At 36.2% G+C, this 26,979-nt stretch overlaps 1 protein-coding gene across 11 annotated transcripts in view; it reads left to right on the forward strand.

The window, feature by feature from the left end:
* Positions 1–26,979, forward strand: part of ANKRD28 (ankyrin repeat domain 28) — a 200,816-nt gene that overhangs the window by 163,466 nt on the left and 10,371 nt on the right. For all 11 annotated transcript variants that reach the window (XM_034994292.1, XM_034994258.1, XM_034994274.1 and 8 more), the window contains 13 exons: positions 389–452; positions 2,114–2,182; positions 4,441–4,581; positions 10,820–10,931; positions 11,875–11,901; positions 12,318–12,392; positions 15,369–15,570; positions 18,906–18,993; positions 19,236–19,353; positions 20,115–20,334; positions 25,818–25,905; positions 25,995–26,078; positions 26,782–26,927. In XM_034994292.1, coding sequence (XP_034850183.1) covers positions 389–452; positions 2,114–2,182; positions 4,441–4,581; positions 10,820–10,931; positions 11,875–11,901; positions 12,318–12,392; positions 15,369–15,570; positions 18,906–18,993; positions 19,236–19,353; positions 20,115–20,334; positions 25,818–25,905; positions 25,995–26,078; positions 26,782–26,927 — 1,434 coding nt within the window. The remainder of the gene's footprint in view (positions 1–388; positions 453–2,113; positions 2,183–4,440; positions 4,582–10,819; positions 10,932–11,874; positions 11,902–12,317; positions 12,393–15,368; positions 15,571–18,905; positions 18,994–19,235; positions 19,354–20,114; positions 20,335–25,817; positions 25,906–25,994; positions 26,079–26,781; positions 26,928–26,979) is intronic.

Below are 26,979 nucleotides of genomic sequence, written 5' to 3' on the forward strand. Positions count from 1 at the left end.
GGGTGGCTCAGTCGTTAAGCATCTGCCTTCAGCTCAGGTCATGATCCCAGGGTCCTGGGATGGAGCCCCACATTGGGCTTCCTGCTCAGTGGGAAGCCTGCTTCTCCTCCTACTCCCCCTGCTTGTGTTCCCTCTCCGCTGTATCTCTCTCTGTCAAATAAATAAAATCTTTTTTTTTTTTTAAGCAGTTTTATCTTCAAATCTGGGAAAGATTTTATTTTTCCAGGATTTCCTTCCTTATTATCTACTTTGAATAATTTTGTGCCTGTTTGTAATTCAGTTTTGTTTGAAATTGGGGGGCATGTGATACTTGACATTTCTTGACATAGTACTTTTAAAGTGAAGTAACTTACCTATGATACTATATAAGATGTGTTCATTCTTGCAGGATTTGATATAGATACCCCAGATGATTTTGGCAGGACCTGTCTACACGCAGCTGCAGCTGGAGGGTATGTTAACAAAATTTTTACTTTTTTAAGAAGAAGGTAGCTGGTCATGTCAGTTTTTCTTTTATCTTAGTTTCTCTTTATTAGTTCTGGGCTGCCTCAAAATAGAAAACAAACCGTAATAGGAGTGGTTTGGGAGAAGAAAGTCCAGAGTAGTAGAAATTGCTTTTTCTAAATCCTCTTCCACCTAAGTCATAAATTATGAGTGGGAGGAGAGATGGAACAAAACTGTAAAAGGAAGCATTGTGGGGGAGGTGGAGCAAAACTGTAAAAGGAAGTATTGCTTTTTATGAGAGAAAATTATTTCTGGGTAAATGAAAGGAATATATGTCCTCAAATGAGAGCAACAAAACATTAGGGATGTTCTGAGTAATACTAATGTTCTTTGAGAAGGTATTTAGGGTTTTTTCATCATAATTTTAGGGGGAAAAAATGTCGATGGCTTGTTTATGTCTTGTGTCTACTCAGAACCAATATCTAGGAAAAAGAAAATTTTTGAGATTGAAAAATTTTGGACAGTTTTAAATACTGCTGCTAGGGTAGGCTCTTGGTTTGAATAAACAACAACCGTCAGTTAAAACTTGTGGTCTCTGAAGCATGCTGCTAATCTAATGTTTCTGATCAGTTAGATCCTAAATCTAAAATAAGCCATTTAATTCATGGTGACTTATCAAAAACATCATTTGCAAAAATTTTATTACTAATAATCATTCTTTAAAAATTCCCAGTGGTTTCAGAGGACAAGTATACTGAATCAAGACTCCAACTAGGCCAGTCTCAGATGCAAAGATGGATTGTGAACATATGACTGGGTCCTCTTGTTCTTCCAAGGTCACCAAAGAACCTTCCAGTTAAAACCTAGCTTCCATATTACTGGCCTCCAGAGGGAGGGACAAAAGATAGCACAACTATCTGATCACGTGGCAGTCACAGTTTCTAGTGTAACATAGTAATAATGTTCAGGTTTTTTAAAATTAAACTACAGAAAGACCCATGCATGTACCGTACTCTCCTATAATTTTAACTAAGGATACATCTAAGCAATTATAGTATAAAAGATAAGGGAAAGCAAATTGGAACATTTTTCAGGTTTGATTTTTTTTTAACCCATTTTCTTTTAATTTAGTATTAAAAACCATTTAAATTTAAACCATTCTATTAAAAGCCTGTTGTTTGAGGTTTGTTTTAAAGGTTCCTAAAAACTCTTAGGAAGTCTTTTTTTTTTTTTTTTTTTTTTAAGATTTTATTTATTTGAGATAGAGCGTGAGCATTAAGGGGGCCAGGGGCAGGAAGGGGGAGGGAGAAGCAGACTCCCCACTGAGCAGGGAGCCCAAGGACTCGGGCTGGATCCCAGGACCCATGAGATCATGACCTGAGCCTAAGGCAGCCAGCCACTTAACCAGCTCTCAGGAACTCTTTTACAAATGTGAACTTTCTTTTAAATAGTGACATGACTCATTTGTTATTTCCTAGCAACATGCCAAAATGTATATATATATAAATTCTTAAAATATATGATGAATTTTAATGTTTTATTTTTTATAAAACATAAATCATGTCATTTTATTCACTTTGTCTTCATTTGAAAACATGCTTTGATACTTACTTAAACTACCAATTTTGTTAAGAAATTATTGACAATTAAGTCTGTTTTCCCTGAAAAGGAATTTGGAGTGCCTAAACCTTCTGCTGAATACCGGTGCAGACTTCAACAAAAAGGACAAATTTGGGAGGTAGGCTATGATGCCATTCCTCTATAGAACCTAATTAATGTTATTTACTTAATGACTTGCATGACGTTCTAAGTGGCTTCTGAGAATTAACAGTTCAGCATCTTTTGCATTGTGATCATGATTCACTGAGAGGCCTAAATAAGTCAGTAACTTCTAAATATTCATTTTTACCCACAGTTTTCTTCCACTTGGGCCCCTGCCACAGCCCCAGGCTGCCAGCCACAGCTTTACCTTAAAAGCACCTCTGTGTCTCTTGATATCATTCTTCCTCCTCCCATAATTATACCATGGAAATGTAAAACCCCATGGTGCCTCTGTTCCTTCAAGAAGAAACTCACAAGACCTAGAACTCAGCAGTACAGGTCTCCTTGCCCCCAAGTCATTTCATTGTCAGAGATTCTACTGCCCATATTTGGTTACAGAGCACTAGAAATAGGAAGGAAATAGGTAACAAATATATATATGAAATTTTTGTTCTTCCCTCCTATAACTCCCCACATATACATAAACACATAACAACACATCCATATACACCCCTTGGTATGACTGGTAGGAAAATACCTGTGAAGTGACAGAATCCCTTTGTAGTCTTTTAGCCAATCCTCATTCTCACTATGACTAGCATTTATGATAGCAGTACTTAAAGCCACCAGTATCTACTAAGTTACTTAGAGTAGGAATTGACCCAGCATGTGCTAAAACCATACAGGAAAGAATTGAAGGCAGTTTGAATTGGTTTACTATGGACTCTGAGAAACAAACTGAGGGTTCTAGAGGGGAGTGGGGTGGGGGGATGGGTTAGCCTGATGATGGGTATTAAAGAGGACACATTCTGCATGGAGCACTGGGTGTTATACGCAAACAATGAATCATGGAACACTACATCAAAAACTAATGATGTAATGTATGGTGATTAACATAACAATAATAAAAAATAATAAAAATAAAAAATAAAATAGAGGTGGCAATGTGAGCAAAATTGTGGGTCACGAGTTTGAGAATTACATCAGAGTATGACAAGAAAGGGTGTGTGTGTCAGAAGGAAATGTGTGGATGTATGTTCAGTGCATGTGATGGGGTCAGTGCAGAAGTAAACAGAATTATGTATGGTAGGGAATCAGAAATGCATATAAGAAAAAAAAACTATTTGACCCCATAATTACTTTGAGGAATAGACTGCTCTCATAAGCCCACTAATAAAAGGAACTAATGACCTGCAAAATAAAAAATCACTTTGTTTGGCTTTGCAGTGCAATATTTTTATAGTTAATTGACTTTTATAATTGTACTTTAATCCATCTTATATTAGTTAATTTGTAGCACTTGAAGCATTTTTTACTACAAATAGCAGAGAAGGCTTCTGAAGCATATTCTGAGTTTAGAAGCTTGAAAGTAATTCAGGGTTAATTGTATTTCTTAAAATGCTGTTACTATACTATACTGTTATCCAATAAAGTAAAATAATGTTTTACTATCGTTTCACTAGGTAAATGTTTTAGAAAAAGTTATACCATGAAGACTCTAGACTGAATTTACTTTCACTTTTCTGTTTTCTTCTCCTCTTTTTTTTTTTTAAATGAAAAGTCATGGAATCATTACAGAGTTGAAATTCAAGTACAGGGACTCCTAATTTTAGTAACATTCTGTTGCAATTCAATAACTGGGATGAAAACGGCTGTAAATATTCAGTCTTTAGAAATTAAAAACTGTACTCTAACTCTTCTGAATAGTGACGAATCTTCAAAACTCTGCAATTTTTGCTTGAGAAACCCAATATCACTATGCAGCTTTACTGTATGGTTGGTAGAATAGGGCATTCTATTTAATGCTTCTATATTTCTCTTAACCTTTATTCCTCTCCTGAGACATGAATAGAAGCTTCTACCTCTGTACTATGAAACATTTTTATTAGTATAAGGGAAGCTTTGTTAAAATGGAAGTCTTACAAAGTTTCTGAGCAGAATATGAAGGTGTCTATAATTCACTCAGAAGACTAGAATTGTCACTGTGGGGGGACCGTGAAATAATTTAACTGTTTCTATCGTAATTTCCTATTCTTAGAAGTTCTTTGCCACCTTGCTTTCTCCTCCTAGCTTTCTCTCCAGCCCTCCAGAAGACTTAGTATATGGTAGAAATCAATCTCAGGCTCACTGTAAATACAGTATTTGTAATTGGGTCGAGTAAGAGTCAGCTGTGCTCTTGTTTACTGGTATATGTCTCTGGCTTTTATTTTTCTTATATTAACTTGGGCACCAAAGATCTCCGCTGCATTATGCTGCTGCCAACTGCAATTACCAGTGCCTGTTTGCTCTTGTGGGATCAGGAGCAAGTGTGAATGACCTTGATGAAAGAGGATGCACACCCCTGCACTATGCAGCCACATCAGACACAGATGGCAAGTAAGTATCATGTGGTGAGAATGAAGGATTATTTCTATAAACCAACATTTTCCATGTTTTTATTGCAAATTTATATTTTCTTTTTATACTTTTTGTGCTCTTTTCTTGAGTCTCTAGTGTGGGAAATAAATTGGTTTCATAATTATTCCTAAATCATAGCTTACTACCTATTTCTGCTCAGCAACCTGCCTTATTGACTGATCTGGTAGAAGAAAGATAAAGACTTCTTCTTGTCCTCCCTGCCAAAAGCACATCTTAATATCACTTTCATGTTTTTTCCCTCTGACTTCTCAGAGGCAGCAGTCTTGAGTTTATCATAGGGAAAGGGACAGAGAAGAAATGTGGACGATGCCAATGGAGATGGGGCAGAGATTGGAACACCAGTATCCGTCAGAGGTAGAGAGTTTATATTTGTAAGAGATCCTTATAAATTGGTGCCCAAAAAGGGAATAATCAAACTGGCAGAATCTGGCACTTGTTGGTTCTAAATATTGCTTAAATAAGTAAATGAGATAATGGGATAATATTGGCTAAGAACGCCTGAATAACAAAAGAATAAGAGATGTGTAAATTATTTTTATAATTAATATTCACCCAAAGTTGATCAGAACCATTTATAGTACCTTAATATATATATAAATAAATTGATTGGAGACAGATCTTCAGTCTGTGGTATTCACCATGTGTCTGGGTCAGTTAAGAGCAAAAAGACCCTTAGGGAAAAAACAAGGAGTGGTTTGTAGGGGAGGATTTTATAAAATATACTTCAAGGAAGTTTTAATTAACAGAACTATTTCTTTGGTTTTTAATATTTGCTTTTTACCCTCAAAATAAAAAGCATAACTTGATATATATATATAATGTTAATTATAAATTCTGTAAGTAATATCAAAGCCATTTCTATCAGTAGCACTTTGTTATGTTGGATTTGTAGCTAAAACTCTAATGTCAAAAGCACCAGTAAAATCTACTTTTTGTTTACTAGAATAGACCACTTTGTACAATTTCATATGTACCCAGAATAGTTAGGTATAGATAGATTTTGGGAGAAGTTAAATTATTTGAAGTATGTTTTTATAGATAGTAGCTCTTTAAGGAAAATCTGTGGTAAAGACTTTGTAAATAAGAAAATATTTTGGTGGGGCTCTTGGGTGGCTCAGTTGATTAAGCATCTGCCTTCGGCTCAGGTCATGATCCCAGGAGCCTGGGATCAAGCCCCACATCGCAGTGGGCTCCCTGCACAGCAGAGAGCCTGCTTTTCCCTCTGCCTGCCTCTCCGCCTGTTTGTGCACTCTCTCTCTCTGGGTGTCAAATAAATAAAATCTTATTTTAAAAAATGTTGGTAAACTTGGGTAAGTAGATCATCCTCTGATGTATAAATTTTGTTAACTTCAGGATTTGATTTATAGATTTTCTTAAAATAGGTTATACCTAAAATGAGCATATCACCACCAGTAATCCTTTACCACTATTCCCACACACTAGTTATTAGGTGTCACTCAACGGGATCTACATAAATTCCACTGAGAGGTCACACACATAAACACACACACATGCTCATAGAGATTACCCAAGGTCCTCCTGCCCTTAGACAATTACATTAAACCTGAATTCTTAGGCAAAAATCAAGAGAATAATGATGTTCAACCCATACTGTTTGGGATTTGTGGTTTTGTTTTAAACCCACCTACTTTTTTTGTAGAAGTGTATTAGTGCTAAAGTGATATAAATCAGTTCTCTCACCTAATATAAACTGTTTTGAGTAATAGGCTAGTGATATTTATTACTTAAACATTTAATTCTCAGTATCTACACAAAGCAGCCTGATGTACTAGAAAGAACATGAGCTTTGGGATCCAAAAGACCCAGTTTAAATCTTGGGGTTTCTATATTATACCCCTTTGAGCCTGAGCAGGTAATTGCCAAGCAAAACCTTTATCTGTAAAATTAGAAATGTACTTAGAATTGTGGGAAAAACTGATTATGTGTATAAAACAATCTAGCACTTTTTTTTTTCTTTAAGATTTACTTTAGAGAAAGAATGAGGGGAGGGGCAAATGGAGAGAATCTTCAAGCAGACTCCCCGCTGAACACGGAGTCCAACACAGGGCTGGATCTCATGATAAGATCATGACCTGAGCCGAAACCAGGAGTCGGATGCCTAACTGACCAGCCACCCAGGTGCCCTTCTAGCACTGTTTCTTAGAGCCTCTGTTTCTTTAAAGTATCAGAATCCCAGAGGTCCTGTCTAATGCCATCATTTATTGACTCAGTGATTTGTTCCTGAGAACTTTCTGGAAGCTATAAGTTACAGTAACCATTTTAGGATACCAGAGGCATCCTTTCAATAAATGATTGTTTTGGAGGCTTAAGTAGTAGCATTATAACATTGATAAAACATTTGGGCACCTGGGTGGCTCAGTTGGTTAAGCGTCTGACTCTTGATTTCGGCTCTGGTCATGATCTCAGGGTTGTGAGATCAAGCCCTGTGTGGGGCTTCATGCTGGGCATGGAGCCCACTTAAGATTCTCCTTTCCCTCTTTCTCTCCCCCCCCCCCAAAAAAACAAAAAAATGTTGATTTATTTTTCTAAGTTACACTGATTTAATTCCCAGGTATAAAAGTTAGATAATAAAAGAATCTGGCATGATACTTCTGGCAAAGCAAGTGTGAAATACTTTCTAAAGAAAGACACAAAATCCCCATAACTTCAAATTACTCTTATTCAGTAATGTGTATTTGTGGTTTGTTTTTTTAATGATCATTTACTAATCCCATGTCAGCATCCCCAGGGAAAGTTGTTTATATTTTGGAATTTTTGACACTCTGACATTGGTTTTCTGCTATTCCAGAGTGACATAAGTAATTATAACTCTCTCTTCTGCTCTCTTCTGCCTTGCGTCCCTCGGTCTTCACTTTGAGTAAATGTTGGAAAAATACATGAAATCTTTCCTGACTCATTCTACTTACTCTTCTAGTGACTCCCATTATTCTAGTGCCTGCATTCTTTTTTTTTTTCAATGAATTTATTTATTTTAGAGAGCACGAGCGGGAGGGGCAGAGGGAGAGGGAGAGAGAATCTTAAGCAGACTCTGTGCTGAGCACGGAGCCCACTGTGGGGCTCCATCTCATGACCATGGATCATGACCTGAGCCAAAACCAAGAGTTAGATGCTTAACTAACTGCACTACTCAGGCACCCTGGTGCCTGCATTCTTCATAAACAGTCATGACTCAAATACATAGTCACAAGAAACATGTTTAATGTGTTAAATATTAATAAACAAAATTTTCTTTGCCAGTTCAAAAGAAATAGGGCTGGCTTTGAGCAAGATGGTTAAGGATCTCCTCCATACCCATGTGTGTGTATAAGAGGAGAAGACTGGGTGTTTTGGTTTTTTTTTTTGATTATACATAAAGAAGAAATCCTTCTCATGCCTATTCTCCTAAGATAACCACCATTAATATGACTATTTCTGTATGTGTATGTAGATCATTTCATGTCAGTCATAGCCTAATCAATTAGTCTAATCAAAGTTAAAGACTTGGTATATGCTTTTCCATAGCCTTTTCTATGTTCATATAATTGTATATATAAATGTGTTTATGAGTATATATCCACTTTTATGATGATAGTTGGCATTTTTCACAAAAATGGGATTATGTTTTGACTTCTAATAGCATCGTATATTTTTGTCTGTTTTGAACTTGATATAAATGGAATCATACAGGGTTTTTTTGTTTGTTTTTTTAAAGATGTATTTTATTTCTTTCTTTTTAAAGATTTTACTTATTTATTTGTCAGAGAGAAAGCATGAGCACAAGCAGGGGGAGCGGCAGGCAGAGGGAGAAGCAGGCTCCCTGCTCAGCAAGGAGCCCGACGTGGGGCTCATTCCCAGGACTCTGGGATCATGACCTGATAATGCTTTATCTCACAAAGTAGTTACGAAAGTTGATACTGCTTAGCAAAATCTGAAAGGCAGGCCAATAGAAGGAATTTTATCATTTCAAAGTAACTCTTAGTCTTTGTTTTGTTACAGGAGACCAATTATCTGAGTAATGTGAATGTAAAAAAATAATATGATTTGATAAAACTACTGCATGTGTAACACTTGAATTATTTGAACCCATTTAATGCTGTATGTGTGGATAGTCATTATAAATGCATTGAGATGTGCTCTTACTTTAGAAAGTAAACATGAACTTACCTACTTGCTTTGCTTTCCTTAAATATATCTTTTTTCAGTACTCATGTATCAGCAAGTTATCTTAAAATAGTTTGTTCCACTGATAGAATCTGCCTTATACTCAGGTCTCAGGGCAGTTGGAGAACTCTTTCTGCTTTATCTCTCTTATCTAGAGAACTTGATTAAAGATAAAAAAGATATGCCCTTGGGTGACATATTTGTGCATATAAAGCAATGGGACTGTCCTCCAGCCCTGCAGGTCTTTTATGAATTCCAGTGAGCCCTGACCTCTGAGTTGGACACCTAGGAAAGAAAACTGGACACAAACAGTTTATACACTGTCTGGAACACTTTCTATAGGGCCCTCAGAGCTAGTTTATGAACAACAAAAAACACCAGTCTTGTTACTTTAGAGTCAGATTTGGGTTTTTTTAATCATAGTGACCCAGTTCACCATGTTTGATTAATAATTTTAGATCTACGTAAGTATCAAAATCCCACTTAAATGGACATTTGCTACCATTTGAGGATATTATAATATAGATTCTGCAAGTAATTACTAAGAGATCTAAAGGATTTTAAGCAATTCAGCATTAAAGAAATAAGTGTTGGGGGCGCCTGGGTGGCTCAGTCGGTTGAGCGTCTGCCTTCGGCTCGGGTCATGATCCCAGTGTCCTGGGATCGAGCCCCGCATCAGGCTCCCTGCTCGGCGGGAAGCCTGCTTCTCCCTCTCCCTCTGCCTGCCGTTCTGCCTGTTTGTGTACTTGCTCTCTCTCTGTCAAATAAAATCTTTAAAAAAAAAAAAGAAAGAAAGAAATGTGTTGGCATTGAAAAGAATGGCCTTTATAGGTAGGTAGATGATAGATAGCTAGCATATAGATATATAAATGATATAGTTATCCTTGCTATAGTTACTGAAAGAGCCGTTACATTGCTTTAGAGTTCTTTTTTGTTTGTTTTATATAACTTCAGTATGCTTTGGAAACTTGAATTTTTTTTTTACAGTCTTTTTTTAAATTCCAGTATAGTTAACATCAGTGTGATAATAGTTTCAAGTATGCAATATAGTGATTCAACAATTCCATACATCACCCAGTGCTCATCACAACAAGTGCACTCCTTAAGGAAACTTGAATTTTTAACAAGGAGTATTATAAATTTATAAAATTATAAATTTCCCCCCCAGCAGTTGGAATTAATATTTAGTTAGACATACTACAACATTAGACAAATTACAAATAGAACCCCATCTATCAAATGAATAAACAGAGGCCATTTTACCATAAAGATGAAATGATTTGTATGCTCAAGATCACTGGTATCAGACTAGTTCTACAGACAGACTTTTAATTTCGAATGCAGTGCTCTTTTTTTGCTACATTAACAATAAAATGTATGAAAATTATAACAAATCATGAACTGTATAGTACCTTTAAAAATTATTTTTCTAATGTTTTGATAGCACAGGAATTAAGTAAATCTACCATGGGAGGATCTTTCTTGTTACCTACATATGACTTTACACTGTTTACACCCTTCTCAGTCCTCTGATTCAAGATCATTGAATTCTGACCTTGAGATTATCCTGAGATTTTTTTTTATATCCTTTCTTCAGCTTCCTAATGAGATACTACACTCACTATGTGTTCCAGATACGTCAGCCGTAATATTGCCAACATTGGATGCTCACCACCACAGTTTAATCCTGTCAGATATTGTTTGAGTGGGATAGGTGGTGCCATACATAGTGACTGTGTAAAAGACAGCCAGCCCTCAGGTATACTGAGCTTGTTGACAGACGTTGGAGATCGTCACTTTGAATGAAGGATATTCTCTTAATGAACGTTTCACTTGTATTCTTATGATAGTTACAGTTAATGTCATTTAAATGACAAATTTATATAGTGTAGATTTATTTATAATTTTTACATTATCAAGTAAAAGAAGAATTGCAAGAAATTGTAAGAAAACTTGTCAGTTTTTAGTTTCAGGCTGTCTTTATCATTGGTTAAAATGCAGGATTTAGAATTTTGAATGTTATTACTATATATAGGTGCCTGGAATACTTATTACGAAATGATGCAAATCCAGGGATCCGTGACAAGCAAGGATACAATGCAGTTCATTATTCAGCTGCTTATGGTCACCGTCTATGTCTTCAGCTGGTAAGATTCGTGAATTGTTGTGGAAAGACTAATGTGATTTTATATTCTAATAACATAATGAAAATGAGAATAAATGAGTCAAGAAACAAACTCTATCGCTTTTTAGTATTTTTAGAGCCAATATCTTACATTCATACTTGCCTCAGTAAGATATCTCTCATTCCCTTTTCCCTTTCAAAAAGAAAAGAGAAAGGAGAAAATTAGATCTCTAGAGAGGGCTACTTATGTCCTTCCCTTATACTACCCCATGTTGATGTAGCATTTCTTTTCCTTTTCCTTTAAATAAATGTTTTCCAGAAATTTCTAAAGAACTGTAACCATGTCTTGTGTGAGAAATGTCCCTGTGAGAGGAGGGTTTTTTCCATATATTTAGAGATTTCTGAAAGGCCCATTCTTTTTACAGTCCCTCCTGATAGAGGGGAGACAGTACTTCTGCAAAGGAACTTTTTATTTCAACTGTGATCTCATTCTTGAATATACACGCCGTTCACCCCACTTGGCCAAACCAAAGAGAAAGCAAGAGATAAGTGAAAAGATTCTCAAGTGTGTAACAGATGCTTCAAGTTAAAAGTCTCTTTCTTTAGACTTACCTTATAAGTTATATTAAACTTTGCTTCCCTTCAGGGGAGAGTGGGTATTAAAGATAGAAAAAGCAGGTTGACGTATTTAATATAGTACTTAAAACCCTGCTATCAGAAATAAATATTTCCTTAGGTTATTATGGTGTCTTATACACTAAAATCTTAGACCCATGAATATAGATTCGTGGTCTATTATATTGTACACTTGTTTATTTAAAAGACTTAATTTTTGGAGGCAAAGGGAGCCCAAGTTCAGAATAGAATTTAACAAAGACTTGTATAAATAGAGACGTGTAGCATTTAGCTCTAAAATATATGAATACTTTTTAAGCTAAATATTCTTACTTTAAATTTTATTTCAGATTGCAAGTGAAACTCCTTTAGATGTTGTAAGTAATAATCAGTTTTCCCCCTATTCAGAGTATTATAATTTATTTGCTCTCACTAGAAGCCTGTTTTACATATTCCTGAGAACAAAGACAGAGACAGAAATCATGTATTTAGGGGTTGGGGCTGGGGTGGGTGGTTCTTACTTGTGGTGAGTAAATAGCATTTCCCTCAAGCTAGTTTATAGCCCTACCTCAGAGCTCTTACTCTGGGGTCCTCACTACCCTTTCATGATAATCTGTTGTATAAGCTTGCTGAGTGGAATTTTCATAATATAATGGTCTGAGATTTTAAAATTCATATTTAAATATCAATTTTTACTCTAAAATGGATTTAAACTTGGGGGGGGGGGCAGGAGTGACTGCTATAATATATCTAAAAGTACCATTTCTGACATTTCACATACTTTTCTTTACAGTTAATGGAAACCTCCGGGACAGACATGCTGAGTGATTCAGATAACAGAGCAACAATAAGCCCCTTACATCTGGCCGTGAGTACTGCCGTTAGAGCCAGCTTGGTGGCTGGTTTACTGAAAATACCTCCCATCTGATTGTTTGACGCCAACTAGTACCCAGTAACTTTGGGGCCATGTATGATGATCAAGAAATTAAATTTTCAACAACTTTTTTAATTCAGAGACTTGTTATGTTTTGTTTAAAAAATAAACAAACAGTGGTCTTTGGGTTTCTCCCAAAGCCTACTCTAAGAGTTTACCTGTGATGTGAATTTTAAAATGCACTGCCCTGATGGAATGGCTTCTAACTTGCTGAGCAGAACTGTATTTTCTGCTGTATTTCTACAACTTTTTGATCTTAGAGCACTAAGTGTGTGTTCACTGGTCCTTCAGTTGCTCTTGCCATAGAATTTGGCCCTATGATTTGTAATGCCCCTTCTAGCTTAAGATGCCTCTAATTTTTTTCTCGTAATGTCAGTCACTAAGAGGAGAAGGTTAGTGAAGTATAACAGTTCTTTAAATCAGATGTGGGAATGAATTACTTTAGGAAATTTCAAGCAGGGCCCAGTCTTGTTCTTTTTGTGCTGAAAGAAGAGTCTGTTTTTGGAACAGAGCGTATTAACGGTTGTTGGGGGTGAGAGGAAGACTGAGAATCAGGAGACTTGGATACAGTCACTAGCTGTTTGGGAGATTTCTGGTTTTACGTATAGTAAAATGTTTATAAGGGTATATACTTAAGTTAATGAGGATCACTACAAGTTCACTGATCGCTTTGTTTCTTCTCATGTATGCTATTATTTTTTTTATAATTTTCTCCTTGCATATTTTCTAACACTGACGCATCTGCATTGAATTTTCTGCACCTTTCTCCCTGCTAGTACTTCCTACCATTTTCTGAATAACTGAGGAGGTATGCTGCATCTTCCTGCTTCCTTGCCCTTTGGGTCTCTGGAAATACTATATGCTCTCCCAGACTTGCAGAGTAAATAAGTCACCTGAAAGGGCAAAACAAGCATGGAGAAAAGAGCTATTTTACTGTTGGTGGCAAGAAATGAAGTCTGAGCAGATGACTAGGCAGTTCTTCTTACGTCATCACCATTATTCTTATACTAGCACTGCCATTTCCTAAGCACTTACTAGGTGCCAGACAAAGCACTTTGCCAAGTTTTTGAGTACATTAGCTCAAAAACTTTCTTTTTTTTTGTGGTGCTATATATGAACATGCTGTGCTGAATAGTGTTTTTAAGCTGAAATGGAAACAATTTTTAATTTAGTAATTAGGCTTAGTGAACTGTGATTATACCACCACTTTTCATGTTTTATATCTGTTCCTAGGAGGTTTTCAAAAATTAACTTGAAGTGATTTTTTTTTTTCCCTTCCAAACTCTCCCAATCCGGGACACCTTGATGCTATGAAAACACACCAGCTTGAGGTCTTGGTTCTTGTCTTTGCACATAGTACGTGTACAAATTCCTTGTCTCCGTCTTATACAGGGACATCATGAGGGGAACACCTCTCTGGCAAATCATCATGGCTTCTTGTCATCCTTATTTTGTCTCTTCTTGTTGTTGTATACTATCTTCTGCACACATTGTGTTTCTTAAAGTTCTTTCTGCTAGTAGCATAATTTCATTGACCCAGTATTGAGGAACAAGATTAAATATGACCCTAGGACAGTAGAGTTCCTTAATCTCCAGTTACTTTAATCTTTGAGGTAGTTGAGAATCTCTAGGTAGTCAGAAACATCAAAGAGATCAGTAAGGCCCAGAGCAACTTTACATCTTCCTGGTACTTTCTGACATTTTCTGCAAGAAATAACTTTACAGCCCTTTGCTGCAGTGTGGGGTCTTCTTCTAGCTATGTATCTTTTTTTTCAGATTTAGCTCAAATCTGGTAGACTTACATTTTTCAATTCCCAGTGAAACCTTCACATGTGGTAACAAACTGCTAAGCTGTAGTTCTGAATGGTATCAGTAATGATGTATGGAAGTCCTTTAGCTACAAAATGGTAATATGAGTGAACTAGAGAGAACATTCCCTGTGTGCTGCTACTGGGTCTTGTTAATTGCTTTATGTCTTGCTCAGCATCTAGTCCAACGAGAATAATAGATGTTCAGTTGAGATGTTGGTTTTTGATATGAATTACGTGGAAAGCCTCTTCATCAGACTGTGGTAAAGAAGGGGACTTCAGGGCGCCTGGGTGGCTCAGTTGGTTAAGCGACTGCCTTCGGCTCAGGTTATGATCCTGGAGTCCCGGGATCGAGTCCCGCATCGGGCTCCCTGCTCGGCAGGGAGTCTCCTTCTCCCTCTGACCCTCCCCCTCTCATGCTCTCTCTCTCTCTCTCAAATAAATAAATAAAATCTTTAAAAAAAAAAAGGGGGGGGGGGACTTCAGTCTGACAAACCTTTACACATTCATCCTCTATTGTATAGCTAGTACCGGGCACATGGCAGTTATTCAGGCCAGGCTCAGTGTTAAGTATTTTTGTGCTAAAAGAAATGTTTATTTTTTAGATACAGCATGTTATGAAGTAAGGAGATAGTCATTTCAGTTTGAGAAATCAGAAGACTCAAAAACTAACTTTAGTTGCTGGCTATCTCTATAATTTAAGTATAGTAAAATTTTATCAGGGAGTTAAGCAGAGCACTGAACTGTAATTAATAGCACAGGCTCTGCAGTCATAGACTTAGAATGAAAATTTAACTGAATCTATGTTACACATTCATTGAATGCCAGGAACCAGACCATTGTATGCTAGTGATAAAATCACCTGTCATTTGAACATTTATTCTCTGCAGAATACCCATTCTCTAACACCGTAGCCTACTATTTAGTTATTAGAAAAATTTATACTTAACTTTTCTGAACTCTCAACATGCAAGTTTTAGATTATCTCAAATATAATAATAATGCGAAGACAAGTTTTATTACTTCCTTTATGTTTTCTAAGGTATCTGAGAAGTGAGTCTAAATATGTACTTTTTTAATTTATATTTTTATTTATTCCTAGGCCTATCATGGTCACCATCAAGCACTAGAAGTGTTGGTACAGTCTTTGTTAGATCTTGATGTGAGAAATAGTAGTGGAAGAACACCCTTAGATCTTGCAGCATTTAAGGGCCATGTTGAATGTGTGGATGTACTCATTAATCAGGGAGCCTCAATTTTAGTAAAAGACTACATTTTGAAGAGAACACCTATACATGCTGCAGGTATGTAAAAAATGATGCATGATTTTAGTTACCACTTTGTCTAATACTCTTTTCTTTTCCAATTTTTTGTGTGTTGTACTTCTGGTAATTATTTTAATAATGTTGACTTTAAACAGTTGAACGAGGCGTGCCTGGATGGCTCAGTTAAGCGGTTGACTCTTGATTTTTGGCTCAGATCATGATCTCAGGGTCCTGGAATCGAGCCCTATGGTAGGCTCTGTGCCCTGCGTGGAGTCGGCTTGTCCCTCTTCCTTTGCTCCTCCCTCCTTTCATGCACGTGCACTTGCTCTCAAGTAAATACATAAAATCTTAAAAAAATAAAAGGCCAAATTCTTCTTTCAAGGAAAAGCCAAGAGCAAGATTATGATTGCTTTAAAACACTATCTACCTTAGAAATTGGATTTATGTAGTAGTCTAACTTCTGAAGTACTTCATCAACAAAACAATGCAATATTTTTTACTTCTTTTTGATGGAAGTTATTTTGGATTGGTACGTGCTTTCATTTTACAGTTAGTGAACATTTTGGCTTATTGTACTAGGGTGCTGCTTTAAATTAAACATATATTCAGACAGGAGTTATAAAACACCTACCTTATGTAAGATCTACTCCATGGTGTGATTTTGTGATGTTGCAAATATGTGAAAATTCAAAATTATGTAACCATGTCATTGTATGACTTGGTACTGCTGTGTATCCCTAGCATATGTAGATTTACAACTCTCTATAGGAATTACTACAAGTCAGTATTCATTTTATTTTATTTTTTTTTGAAGATTTTATTTATTTATTTATTTGACAGAGACAGCAAGAGAGGGAACACAAGCAGAGAGAGTGGGAGAGGGAGAAGCAGGCTTCCCGCTGAGCAGGGAACCTGATGCAGAGCTCGATCCCAGGACACTGGGATCTTTACCTGAGCCAAACGCAGACACTTAACGACTGAGGCACCCAGGCGCCCCTGTATTCATTTTAAATAGCTAAGACTGGTACACTGGAAGAAATCCTAGCCAAGTATTTTTTTTTCACCCCCAGGAGGCCTCCTTTATATGATTAGATTCATTTCAGTTAGTCTGTTTTTATAGAGTGATTTTTAAGGACACATTTTAACATGGGTCTTGGACTTCACTTTTAGTCCTTTAGGAAACTTGCATTTTTGAAGACTCTAGGTTAAACACCCACTGTTGCTCCAAAGCAGCCTTTCAGAAACTGTCAGATATTCAAGCAGGGCTCAAAAACAGAAAAATTTATAAATGGGTTAAAATTCCTAATAAATGTGTATATATAAACTGCTATATGGTAATAATTAAGAAGTCAAAGTGCCGTCCTTTTCTATTATATTACTCTGAAAAAAAAATGAAATTTATATACCATTCTGCAACTTGAAAAATTGTGTTGTAAGCACAGATCATTTGCAGAGCTGATTTAAAGCTTTCATGGAGTGGGCGCCTGGGTGGCTCAGTTGGTTAGGCGACTGCCTTCGGCTCAGGTCATGATCCTGGAGTCCCAGGATCGAGTCCCTCATCGGGCTCCCTGCTTGGCGGGGAGTCTGCTTCTCCCTCTCCCACTCCCCGTTTGTGTTCCCTCTCTCGCTGTGTCTTTCTCTGTCAATAAATAAAATCTTAAAAAAAAAAAAAAAAAAAGCTTTCATGGAGTGGTTTGCACTCTTAATTGATAAATATTGAACCAAGACACTAGCCAGTCCCTCAGAAGGGGCTAACCAATGTCAGATAGTCTATACATCCTATCCACTGAAAAAGCTGCAGGTTATTATTGGTGCCTACCTATTTAATAAATGCAAACCTGGTTCTATAGATGCCTTTCAAATGTGGAGATTGTTAGCACCTTATTCATAAGTCATGAAGAACACACTGATTTTTTTCCCAAGAGGGAACCAGTTTCCCCCCCAGCGATGTTATGCTTGATGTTTTAGGTACTGAACTTATAAAACACAAAACCCTTCAGGAGTTACTGTGTACTGAGTGCAAGTGAGTCCATTAAATAAGTGGCAGGCCAAACAATTTCCTTGATGCATCCCCAAGTGAGATGCTTCAATGACAGCTGTTAATGATTACAATGAGAGTTGTTGGCAGAGTATAGCATATAGATTGGAATGATCTTGTACCATAGTCTTAATTAATAACTATTAGAATTTAATATAGTTGTTAGAAGGTACTGTAGAATATTAGGGCACCTAGCTTGCTTTTATTAATTTGTCTTTTAATTAGGAAAAACAGTGATAGATACTCCTTTTTGCATCATTTATGTAAGTTATATGTTACTTTAAACTTCAAATTTTATTGTATTATGGGAAGGTCCTGAATTTTGCAGAGGATTTAACTTACCTTAAAAGTTTACTGTTTTGGGGCGCGTAGGTGGCTCAGTCGGCTGAGCATCTGCCTTCGGCTCAGGTCATGATCCCAGGGTCCTAGGATCAAGCCCCACATCAGGCTCCCTGCTCAGCGGGGACCCTGCTTCTCCCTCTCCTACCCACTCATGCTATCTCTCACTATCTCTGTCTCTCTCTGTTCTCTCAAATAAATAAATAAAACCTTAAAAGCTTACTGTTTTCTTTAGGCTACTTCTATTTTATACCATTGCACATATTATGTGTTTGGACATATAAATGCAGTCTTTAGATAGACCATTTCTTCTTTTATTATATATGTATCAGTTGGAATTCTTTCATAGTACCCAGCTAAAAGGTGGCTTAAGTGACAAGTGTTTACCCTCTCACATAAAATGTTCAGAGGTAGAGTCAGCTCTGGGACTGATTGATGCAGCAGTGGTGTCCAAGCTCTCTATTCTCTTGCCTTCGCAGTCATGGCACAGAATGGCTACTGCTTCTTTACAGGATTCACATCAAAAATAAGGAAAAGAAGAAGGACTTGTCGTTATCAGAGATAAAAATATTTCCCAGAAGCCCTCAGACTTATTAGCATCTCAGTGGTCAGACTAGACCAGCACTCATCTTGAAACCAGTCATTGGCAAAGAATAGAGTTGTGATGGACTTGATCTAATCTCAATTTCATCCCTTGGCTGAAGGCAGGGTGCCTTCCCTTAATCACACTCCCACCACCAGAGTGCCAAATAAAATGAGCATTCTATTAGCAGGGCAGATGGTGAGGGATGGCTATGGCCATAATTTACCATGACGGATTTATATCTATTCAGTTTCACCAACAAAGGCAGTAGAAACCTTTGTATCTATATTTTTTCTTTGACTATTAAATTCATTGACACTGTCCCACAGTTAAACATCTAGAAAATGTGCCCTAAGATGGAAATTTTCTATTTTACCATTGTAATTACTGAAATTTTAAAATATCACTTTACAGCAACAAACGGTCATTCAGAGTGCTTGCGGCTACTAATAGGAAATGCAGAACCGCAGAATGCAGTAGACATTCAAGATGGAAATGGACAGTAAGTTTTAATAATTTTTAAATTATTTTTAAGATGTGTTAATCTTCATACTTCTGCCCTTATTTTAGTAAGTCTGTGATAGTATGTTAACTGAATAATATCAAGTATAGTTTTCTCATTTAAGTATACTTTAAAGTTGCATCACAAAAAGGCATGTTTAGAAAACAGGCCAGCACACTGTTTGTTTTTCATGGAGTGGAGTCTTAGGTGGTAACAATGAACCTATTCCTGTTGTTGCTCAGGACTCCTCTGATGCTGTCTGTTCTCAACGGGCACACGGACTGTGTTTACTCACTGCTGAACAAAGGAGCAAATGTAGATGCCAAAGATAAATGGGGAAGGACAGCATTGCATAGAGGGGTAAGCAAAAATATCCCCATTGCCTTTAATAAAAAATTTCTTAGGATCTCATTTTGCCTAAGACTGAACTAGGCTATGTTTTTTTTCTTCATCAAATTTTTACCAAATAGTTTTTGAATGCTAATTTTAAACAACTACAAAACACAACTTAATCGGGGCGCCTGGGTGGCTCAACAACCGAGCGTCTGCCTTTGGCTCAGGTCTTGATCCCGGAGTCCTGGGATCGAGCCCCGCATCGGGCTCCCTGCTCCACGGGAAGCCTGCTTCTCCCTCTCCCACTCCCCCTGCTTGTGTTCCCGCTCTCACTGTATCTCTCTCTGTCAAATAAATAAATAAAATCTTAAAAAAAAAAAAAACAACACACAACTTAATCTAGGAAACAGTGTTGGAACAAAATTTTAAAACCCCAAGACCTTGAGTAGAATTAATGTCCCATTTACTTTTTCTCATTATTATAACTATTTTCTTACACATTTTTGTCTTTTTCACCTTTGCAACCATTCACCTTTTTTGCCTTCATTGTTTTCACTGATTTATAAGTTCCTTTATTCCTGTTTTTCATGATACTTGTATTTTGACAGAGTTACTGCTGTACATGAATTTTTAAGCCAGTTCCAATAAAAATACTGAATTACTCAAAAAATGATAAATGCTTTGATTGATGGATAATTATGGGGAATACAGACTTTTAAAATTTTTTTAGTTGGCATATAGTACCCAAAATAATATATTCAACTACCTGCAAATACTTTTTCTTTCAGGCAGTTACAGGCCACGAAGAATGTGTAGATGCATTACTTCAACATGGTGCTAAGTGCTTATTTCGAGATAGCAGGGGCCGGACACCTATACACTTGTCAGCTGCCTGTGGACACATTGGTGTTCTGGGAGCCCTTTTGCAGTCAGCAGCATCCGTGGATGCAAATCCAGCCATAGCAGACAATCATGGATATACAGCACTTCACTGGGCCTGCTACAACGGTTGAGTATACAGATACAAATCTGCATTAAATGCCTGTTAATGTACCAAGCAGAGACAACAAACTGTAACACATTCTGATATTCATGAATATTTAATAGGCAACTATAAGATCAGTAGGAAGCATAAAAATGCTGTACTACGTAGTTGTAAGCTTACTCCTATCACTTGTCATGGTAAAGCCGAGGCACTAGTTTGTCAAAGATCTTTTGAAATAAACTATCATTAAGTTTGAAATTTTTCTTAGATCTTTGCTTCAACAGCTATTTTGCATTTTTAACATACTTTTATAATATTTACAATGTCTTTTATATAGTATGCTTGTAGTTTGATTATGTTCTTTTACTTTCTAAGCATACTTCTATTAGGGAAAAAAGACAGGCAGCAAAAAATGAAAATGTATCACATTCTAAACTGAAATCTGTATATGTTTTCTGAGCACATTGCAAGATAGATCCTTCTATCAACAGTAACATGTTTGCTTAACATTTTAAGGGAATAAAATCTTAGCAGATCGCAGAACTAGAAACTTAGAAACTTTTATGGTTAAGTTAACTTTGCTGCATGATTAGAACACCGGGCTCCCTGCTCAGCGAGAAGCCTGCTTCTCCCTCTCCCACTCCCCCTGCTTGTGTTCCCTCTTTCGCTGTGTCTCCCTCTGTCAAATAAATAAATAAAATCTTAAAAAAAAAAAAAAAAAAGAACATACTGACCTTTGGCTTCCTAGAAGCTCACGGCCAGTCATCTCACTAACTGACTCAGAGAAGTATAAAGCTATGTTTAAGGTATATATGTTCAAAGTGGAGTTTGGCTTATGAAATGTCACTAAAAAGATAATTTAACTGATGAGACATGTTGAGAGAGAATGATTTTTTCCTTGTGTAGGGCCACAGATTTGATCATGTTAGAAAATGCTAGGGTACATTATGTACATTGTAAACATCAACTCTGTCAAAAGTTTGGGCTTGGGGCTTTAGCCAGGGATGTGAGGGGGCTTTTAATTTGTTTTGAATTTCATTGTAGCATTTAGATTACTGTTAGTTGTGAGAGCATACCTGAAAAACTAGTTCACAATTCTAGTAACTTTCCCTCAAAATACTAAGAAAATATAAATTGCCTCTTGATAAAAATACTGACTTGCTTAAAAAAAATCAGTATCTGTTCTAAAATCCAGCTGACTACCTTACCAGAGAGTTGAGGTTTCTGCCTTTCTGTAATGTGTTGCTTCATGGTTCTTTGACTGGAGCCATGTTGACAGATAATCTTGAGTTACAGTGAAAGGGGAGAAACCTGAATCTTGCAAAATTATAGTTTAAGTGTTTTCGTAAGTATTTTCTAGATGCAGTATTTCAATTTTCTTATTAATTCTTGTGCCAGAATTGACAGTTCTAATCTTTTGCTAGGAGAAAGTTTTGGTCTCTTCTTGAGGATTGTTCTGTGATTACTATTGGGCATCCATCATCTCTGAGTACCATTTTGATGGTACTATCAAAACTTGAATAGTTAAGTGTATTGCTAATTCACAAGCTTAGTTTAGTTCGTTTCATTTTTACTACCTCAGATCCTAAGCCAGAACAGTTTTGAAGATTAAAACCTTTGGATTTCAACTTCTTTTTTTTTTCTTTTCTACTCAGTAAAGTTGGTATTTAATGAATATAGTGAAATGGCCAAAGATTAGTCCTGAATTTAAAAAGATAACTATATTTTGCCATTGGAATTTTATTTGTTTTTATAATGTAACCTGACATTTTACAAGTACAGCGAAAACCAAAACCATCTAATATTGTAGGGAAACGCCTACAGATGTGAGTTTTATTTAAGAAATGAAACTAGGTTTTTTTGGGTTTCTTTGTTTTTGTTTTTAGAGAGGGGTAGGGAAGAGCAGAGGGAGAGGGAGAGAGAGAATCTTAAGCAGGCTCCACACACCCATCACAGAGCCATTGTGGGGCTCCATCTCACAACCCTGAGATCATGACCTGAGCCGAAATCAAGAGTCGGATGCTTAACTGACTGAGCCACCCAGGCACCCCAAGAAATGAAACTGTTTTGAAGCAGACTTTTATTGCTTGATTTTTTTTTTTTAATATATCAGTGAGAATTAACCATTGGAAAAAATCACACAGTAAGCTATCTTTCCTCAGGCAGAGCATTCAGTTGTGAATAAACTGCTGTTTTAACTGCCCTTTGGAGAGTTGCTATCTGTTATAACATTTCTTATCAGGTCTTTATGGAGAACACTGTTTTCCTAAAGTGAATTCCTACTCTGTTACTGCTAAATTTAGATTTTCTAAGCATGTTGTGTACGAGAGACAAAACAGACAAAATTTTGCATGAACTACATGCCTGGTTACCATTTAAAGATCATAGCAGATGTGTCTAATTTCCAGACTGTAGCAAATTTGTGCAGGTTCTGAATTGAGCTGAAAGGAATTAGATGTGTGTTGGCTATATGCAATAAGAGACTATACAAGCAGTCTAAAATTAATACCATATTTATAGTCGAAAGTCTATTTTATAATTTGGCATTCTGAGAGTAGAATATGTAAAATGATTTTACTTCCACTAGTAAATTATTGTATGGCTAAAAACAAAATTGGAAGCACTCTAACAAACCAGAAAACAACCTTTCTTTCAAAATTAAAATGAAATGATGACAAAGTGTTAGAAAAGAACTGGTTATACATACTACATTTTAAAGTCCAGATTTTCAGTTTGTGTAGTCATTCAATCACAGAACTTAAGAGTACTTATTACATTATCCCTTTGTTTCTTTTAAAAATGGATAAAAATTTTTTGAAGCTCTTTTTTTTTTTTTTTGAAGCTCTTAAGTGTTCTCAGAATATCCCTCTGAAACATGAAGAGACCATTTGTATCATCCTTTCATAAACTAGGATGCAAAGTGATGAGTTTTCAGCTTGATATGATTGCTAGAGGTAATCAATAGCCCAGAACTGTCTTTTTGCAGTATGCAGTCTGCTCAGTAGTTCTCAAATCTTTCAGTCTCAAGATCTGGGAGTTAGAGCTGTCAATATTTACTGTATTGGAAATGAGAACTGAGAAATTTAAGGATATTTATTAATTTACTTTAAAATAATAAATCCATTAAATATTAATATAAATAACATTTTTATAAAAAATAACTTCTTTTCAAAACAAAAAACAATTTTAGTGAGAAGGGTTGCAAATTTCCTTACTGGCTAGTTTAAGAGAAGACTAGTTTGCAGTAGCACCCCAAGGTTCCCCAGACCCACACCTTGAGAACTACTATTCTAGGAAGATAGGAAACTCTTAAATCTGTACTGGACAACTTTCCATGGCTATATCTTGGTAATGAGTTGACATTTGGAGAGAGAAGATTAAAGCAAGGCTTCTCAACCTCAGCACTATTGCCATTTTGGCAAAAATTCTTTGTTGTGAGTGACTGCCGTGTGGATTGAAGGTTTTTAGCAGCTTCCCTAGCCTCTACCCGCTAAATGAGAGTAGCACCCTCCTATCCCATGCCCAGTTGTGATGAGCAAAAATTTCTCCAGACATGGCTAAATGTCTCCTGAAAGGCAAAATTGCTCCAGTTGGGAACCACTGGATTAGAGAAAATAACTAACATAAGATGAAACAATTATAGGTTTCCTAAAACTTACTTTCTTTCCCTGGTAAAAACAATTATAGGATAAAGATTAAGTTGAGCTATTATTTGCGAATGTTAGAGTAATTAAAAAGAAAATAAGCCCAGCATCACTTTGTTAGCCAAATATTAAGCCATAGAAATAAAGAACCTGTGTAAGAATGTGATTTATTCCTAAAGCAGGTTCCAAATGACTAATGAAATAAATGACGTAGCATTTCATTTGCAGCAATTAATATAGCAATTGGGGTATTTTAACTAAAATCCTAGCTTTGAAAATTAGGTAAAGAAAATCTGAGGTTTGGGTTTTTCCCTGTCTTCAAAAACTGTGGGCCTGGGAACCTGACTGGCTCAGTCCATTGAGCGACTCTTGATTTAGACTCAGGTCATGGTCTTTGGGCTGTGGGATTGGCCCAGTGTCTGGCTCTGCACTTAGTCCAGAGTCTGCTTGAGATTCTCACTCCCCCTCTCCCTCTGCTCCTCCCCCCACTCACATGCACACATGTGCGCACTCTCTCTCAAATAAATAAAATCTTTAAAAATAAATAAATAAAAACTGTGGGCCTGATACCTATCAGTAATCTATACTTGTCCTTCAACCCAGCAGTATCACTTCTAGGAAATTATCCTACAAAAATACTTGTTTTAAAAAAAAAAAAAAGTACCGGAGAGCCACCGGAGGGTGGCTCAGTGGGTTAAGTGTCTGCCTTCAGCTCAGGTCATGATCCCAGCAGGCTCAGAGCAGGGAGTCTGCCTCTCCCCCTGGTTCTCCCCATCGCTCGCGCAGGCGCACAAAAATAAATAAAATCTAAAAAAAAAGTTTTAAAGTACTGGAATATTTCATTACAGCATGTTTGGTAATATAACAGAAGCAAACTAGCAGTCACCTCAAAATACATAATTAGAAATTAAAATCATTTATAATACACTTTAATGCTGTGAAGTTTTTCCAAAGATTCAAGAATAAGATTTCTATATATGCTATTATGGAAGGATGTATGCAATTTATTAAAGTGAAAAGCAAGTTGCAGAACTAAAAATTTGCATAAAAATTTTAAAAGGAAGTAGTACATGTTTATGTGCATGCAGTTGTATATGCCTAGAAATTTCCTGGAACTATTAAGGTAATAGTGGTTACAGTCTAGAAAGTGGAACTGGAGATGGTGGTGGGGACAGGGACATGTACTTTTTCCTTCTAGACACTACCTGTAGTATTTGAGATTTTATCATTAGCTCATTACTAAAATCAGAAAATATTTACATTTTTGACGCTATATAAATATGTATTAATTTTAAAGTTATATTATGCTATATAAATAAGACTTTTTTAAAAATGATTGAATATCTCGGGCGCCTGGGTGGCTCAGTTGGTTAAGCGACTGCCTTCGGCTCAGGTCATGATCCTGGAGTCCCTGGATCGAGTCCCGCATCGGGCTCCTTGCTCAGCAAGGAGCCTGCTTCTCCCTCTGACCCTCCCCCCTCTCATGTGCTCTCTCTCTCTCATTCTCTCTGTCTCAAATTAAAAAAAAAAAAAAAGAAAGAAAGAAAAAATGACTGAATATCTCTAACCGGTCATCATAAAAAAGATTAACAATAGTAAATTTTTTTCCCCACAAAACAAATATTTGTTGTGTCAGTAATAAACTGCTATAAAATTACAAGAAGCTTCTGAATTTTAGGTCTTGAGATTGTACTTTGGATTTTAAAAGTCCTAAAAATACGATGTTTAATGCATTCAGTGAACTCAGTTACTTTTAATCCACATAAAGTTTTTTCTTATTTGTGTTAGGGATATGTGGGTGTATTTGGGCACTTGATTATCTTTTTTGGATTTTAATATCTGATTCTCATTTACTTATTTAGGTCATGAGACATGTGTAGAACTTCTTTTAGAACAGGAAGTTTTCCAGAAAATGGAAGGAAATGCTTTCAGTCCTTTGCATTGTGCTGTGTAAGTAAAGGCAGATGAATCAGATTTCGTTTGACTATTTAAGAAACACACCATTGCTGTGAGAGTGATCACTTTGTTACCTTACACAGGATAAATGACAACGAAGGTGCTGCTGAAATGTTAATTGATACTTTAGGTGCCAGCATCGTGAACGCCACAGATTCAAAAGGAAGGTAGGAATTCAACCTTGTAGAAAATAGCTTGACTTGCAATAGGAAAAAAAAATTTAACTACTAGACTAGTGTGGAAGAATTAACAGAGAACCCATTATTAAGTAAAAGTTGATTTTTATATTTGGAAGTACAAATTATTATAAAATCTTAATATTTATAATACATTATAAATTTTTGTGTAATATTTATATTTATATATAATGGTAAATATTATTAATATTTACATATAATTATATAAGTCTCATAAAAGTCTTTGTTATTACGATTTTTAGCCAGTCTTCTTCTTTAGAACTTGTAAAATGTAAGATTCCCCCCCTTTTTTAAAGGTATGTTTGTTACCCAAAGATTATTGTTAATAAAGTTAAAAGTTTTCTAAATATAAATAAAGGCTGGAGGAGAGTCCACCAGTTATATTAGGTGGCAATGTTGGATGAGGATTTATTTATTCTAAAATTTCCTTAGTGATAATAATTTTTTTTAGCAATTTTATGTTATACTAGTTTAAGGGTCTTTTATATTATCAGAAATACAAATTAGTCTGGCAAAAATTAGTAAGCTCCATTAAGCCTATTTGTATCAGGCAGTGATTTTATAGCCTAATTATGTAAACCTTTGAAAATTGCTTGTCATAAATTCAGGAATAATTTTTTCTAGAGTATATGACAAACATTTAGTGAAGTCTTCCCATTTCTTTGTATTACAGAACCCCTCTCCATGCGGCCGCCTTCACAGACCACATAGAGTGTTTACAGCTGCTGCTCAGCCATAATGCTCAAGTCAATTCTATAGACTCTTCTGGGAAAACACCTCTCATGATGGCTGCAGAAAATGGACAGACAAATACAGTTGGTAAAGACACTGGTTAAGGCTTGTATTATTCTAATGCTATATAATGCTATAT

This window comes from Mirounga leonina, unplaced genomic scaffold, assembly GCF_011800145.1.
Source record: "Mirounga leonina isolate KUSES-001 unplaced genomic scaffold, KU_Mleo_1.0 Mir_115, whole genome shotgun sequence".
NCBI classification, from domain to species: Eukaryota; Metazoa; Chordata; class Mammalia; order Carnivora; family Phocidae; genus Mirounga; species Mirounga leonina.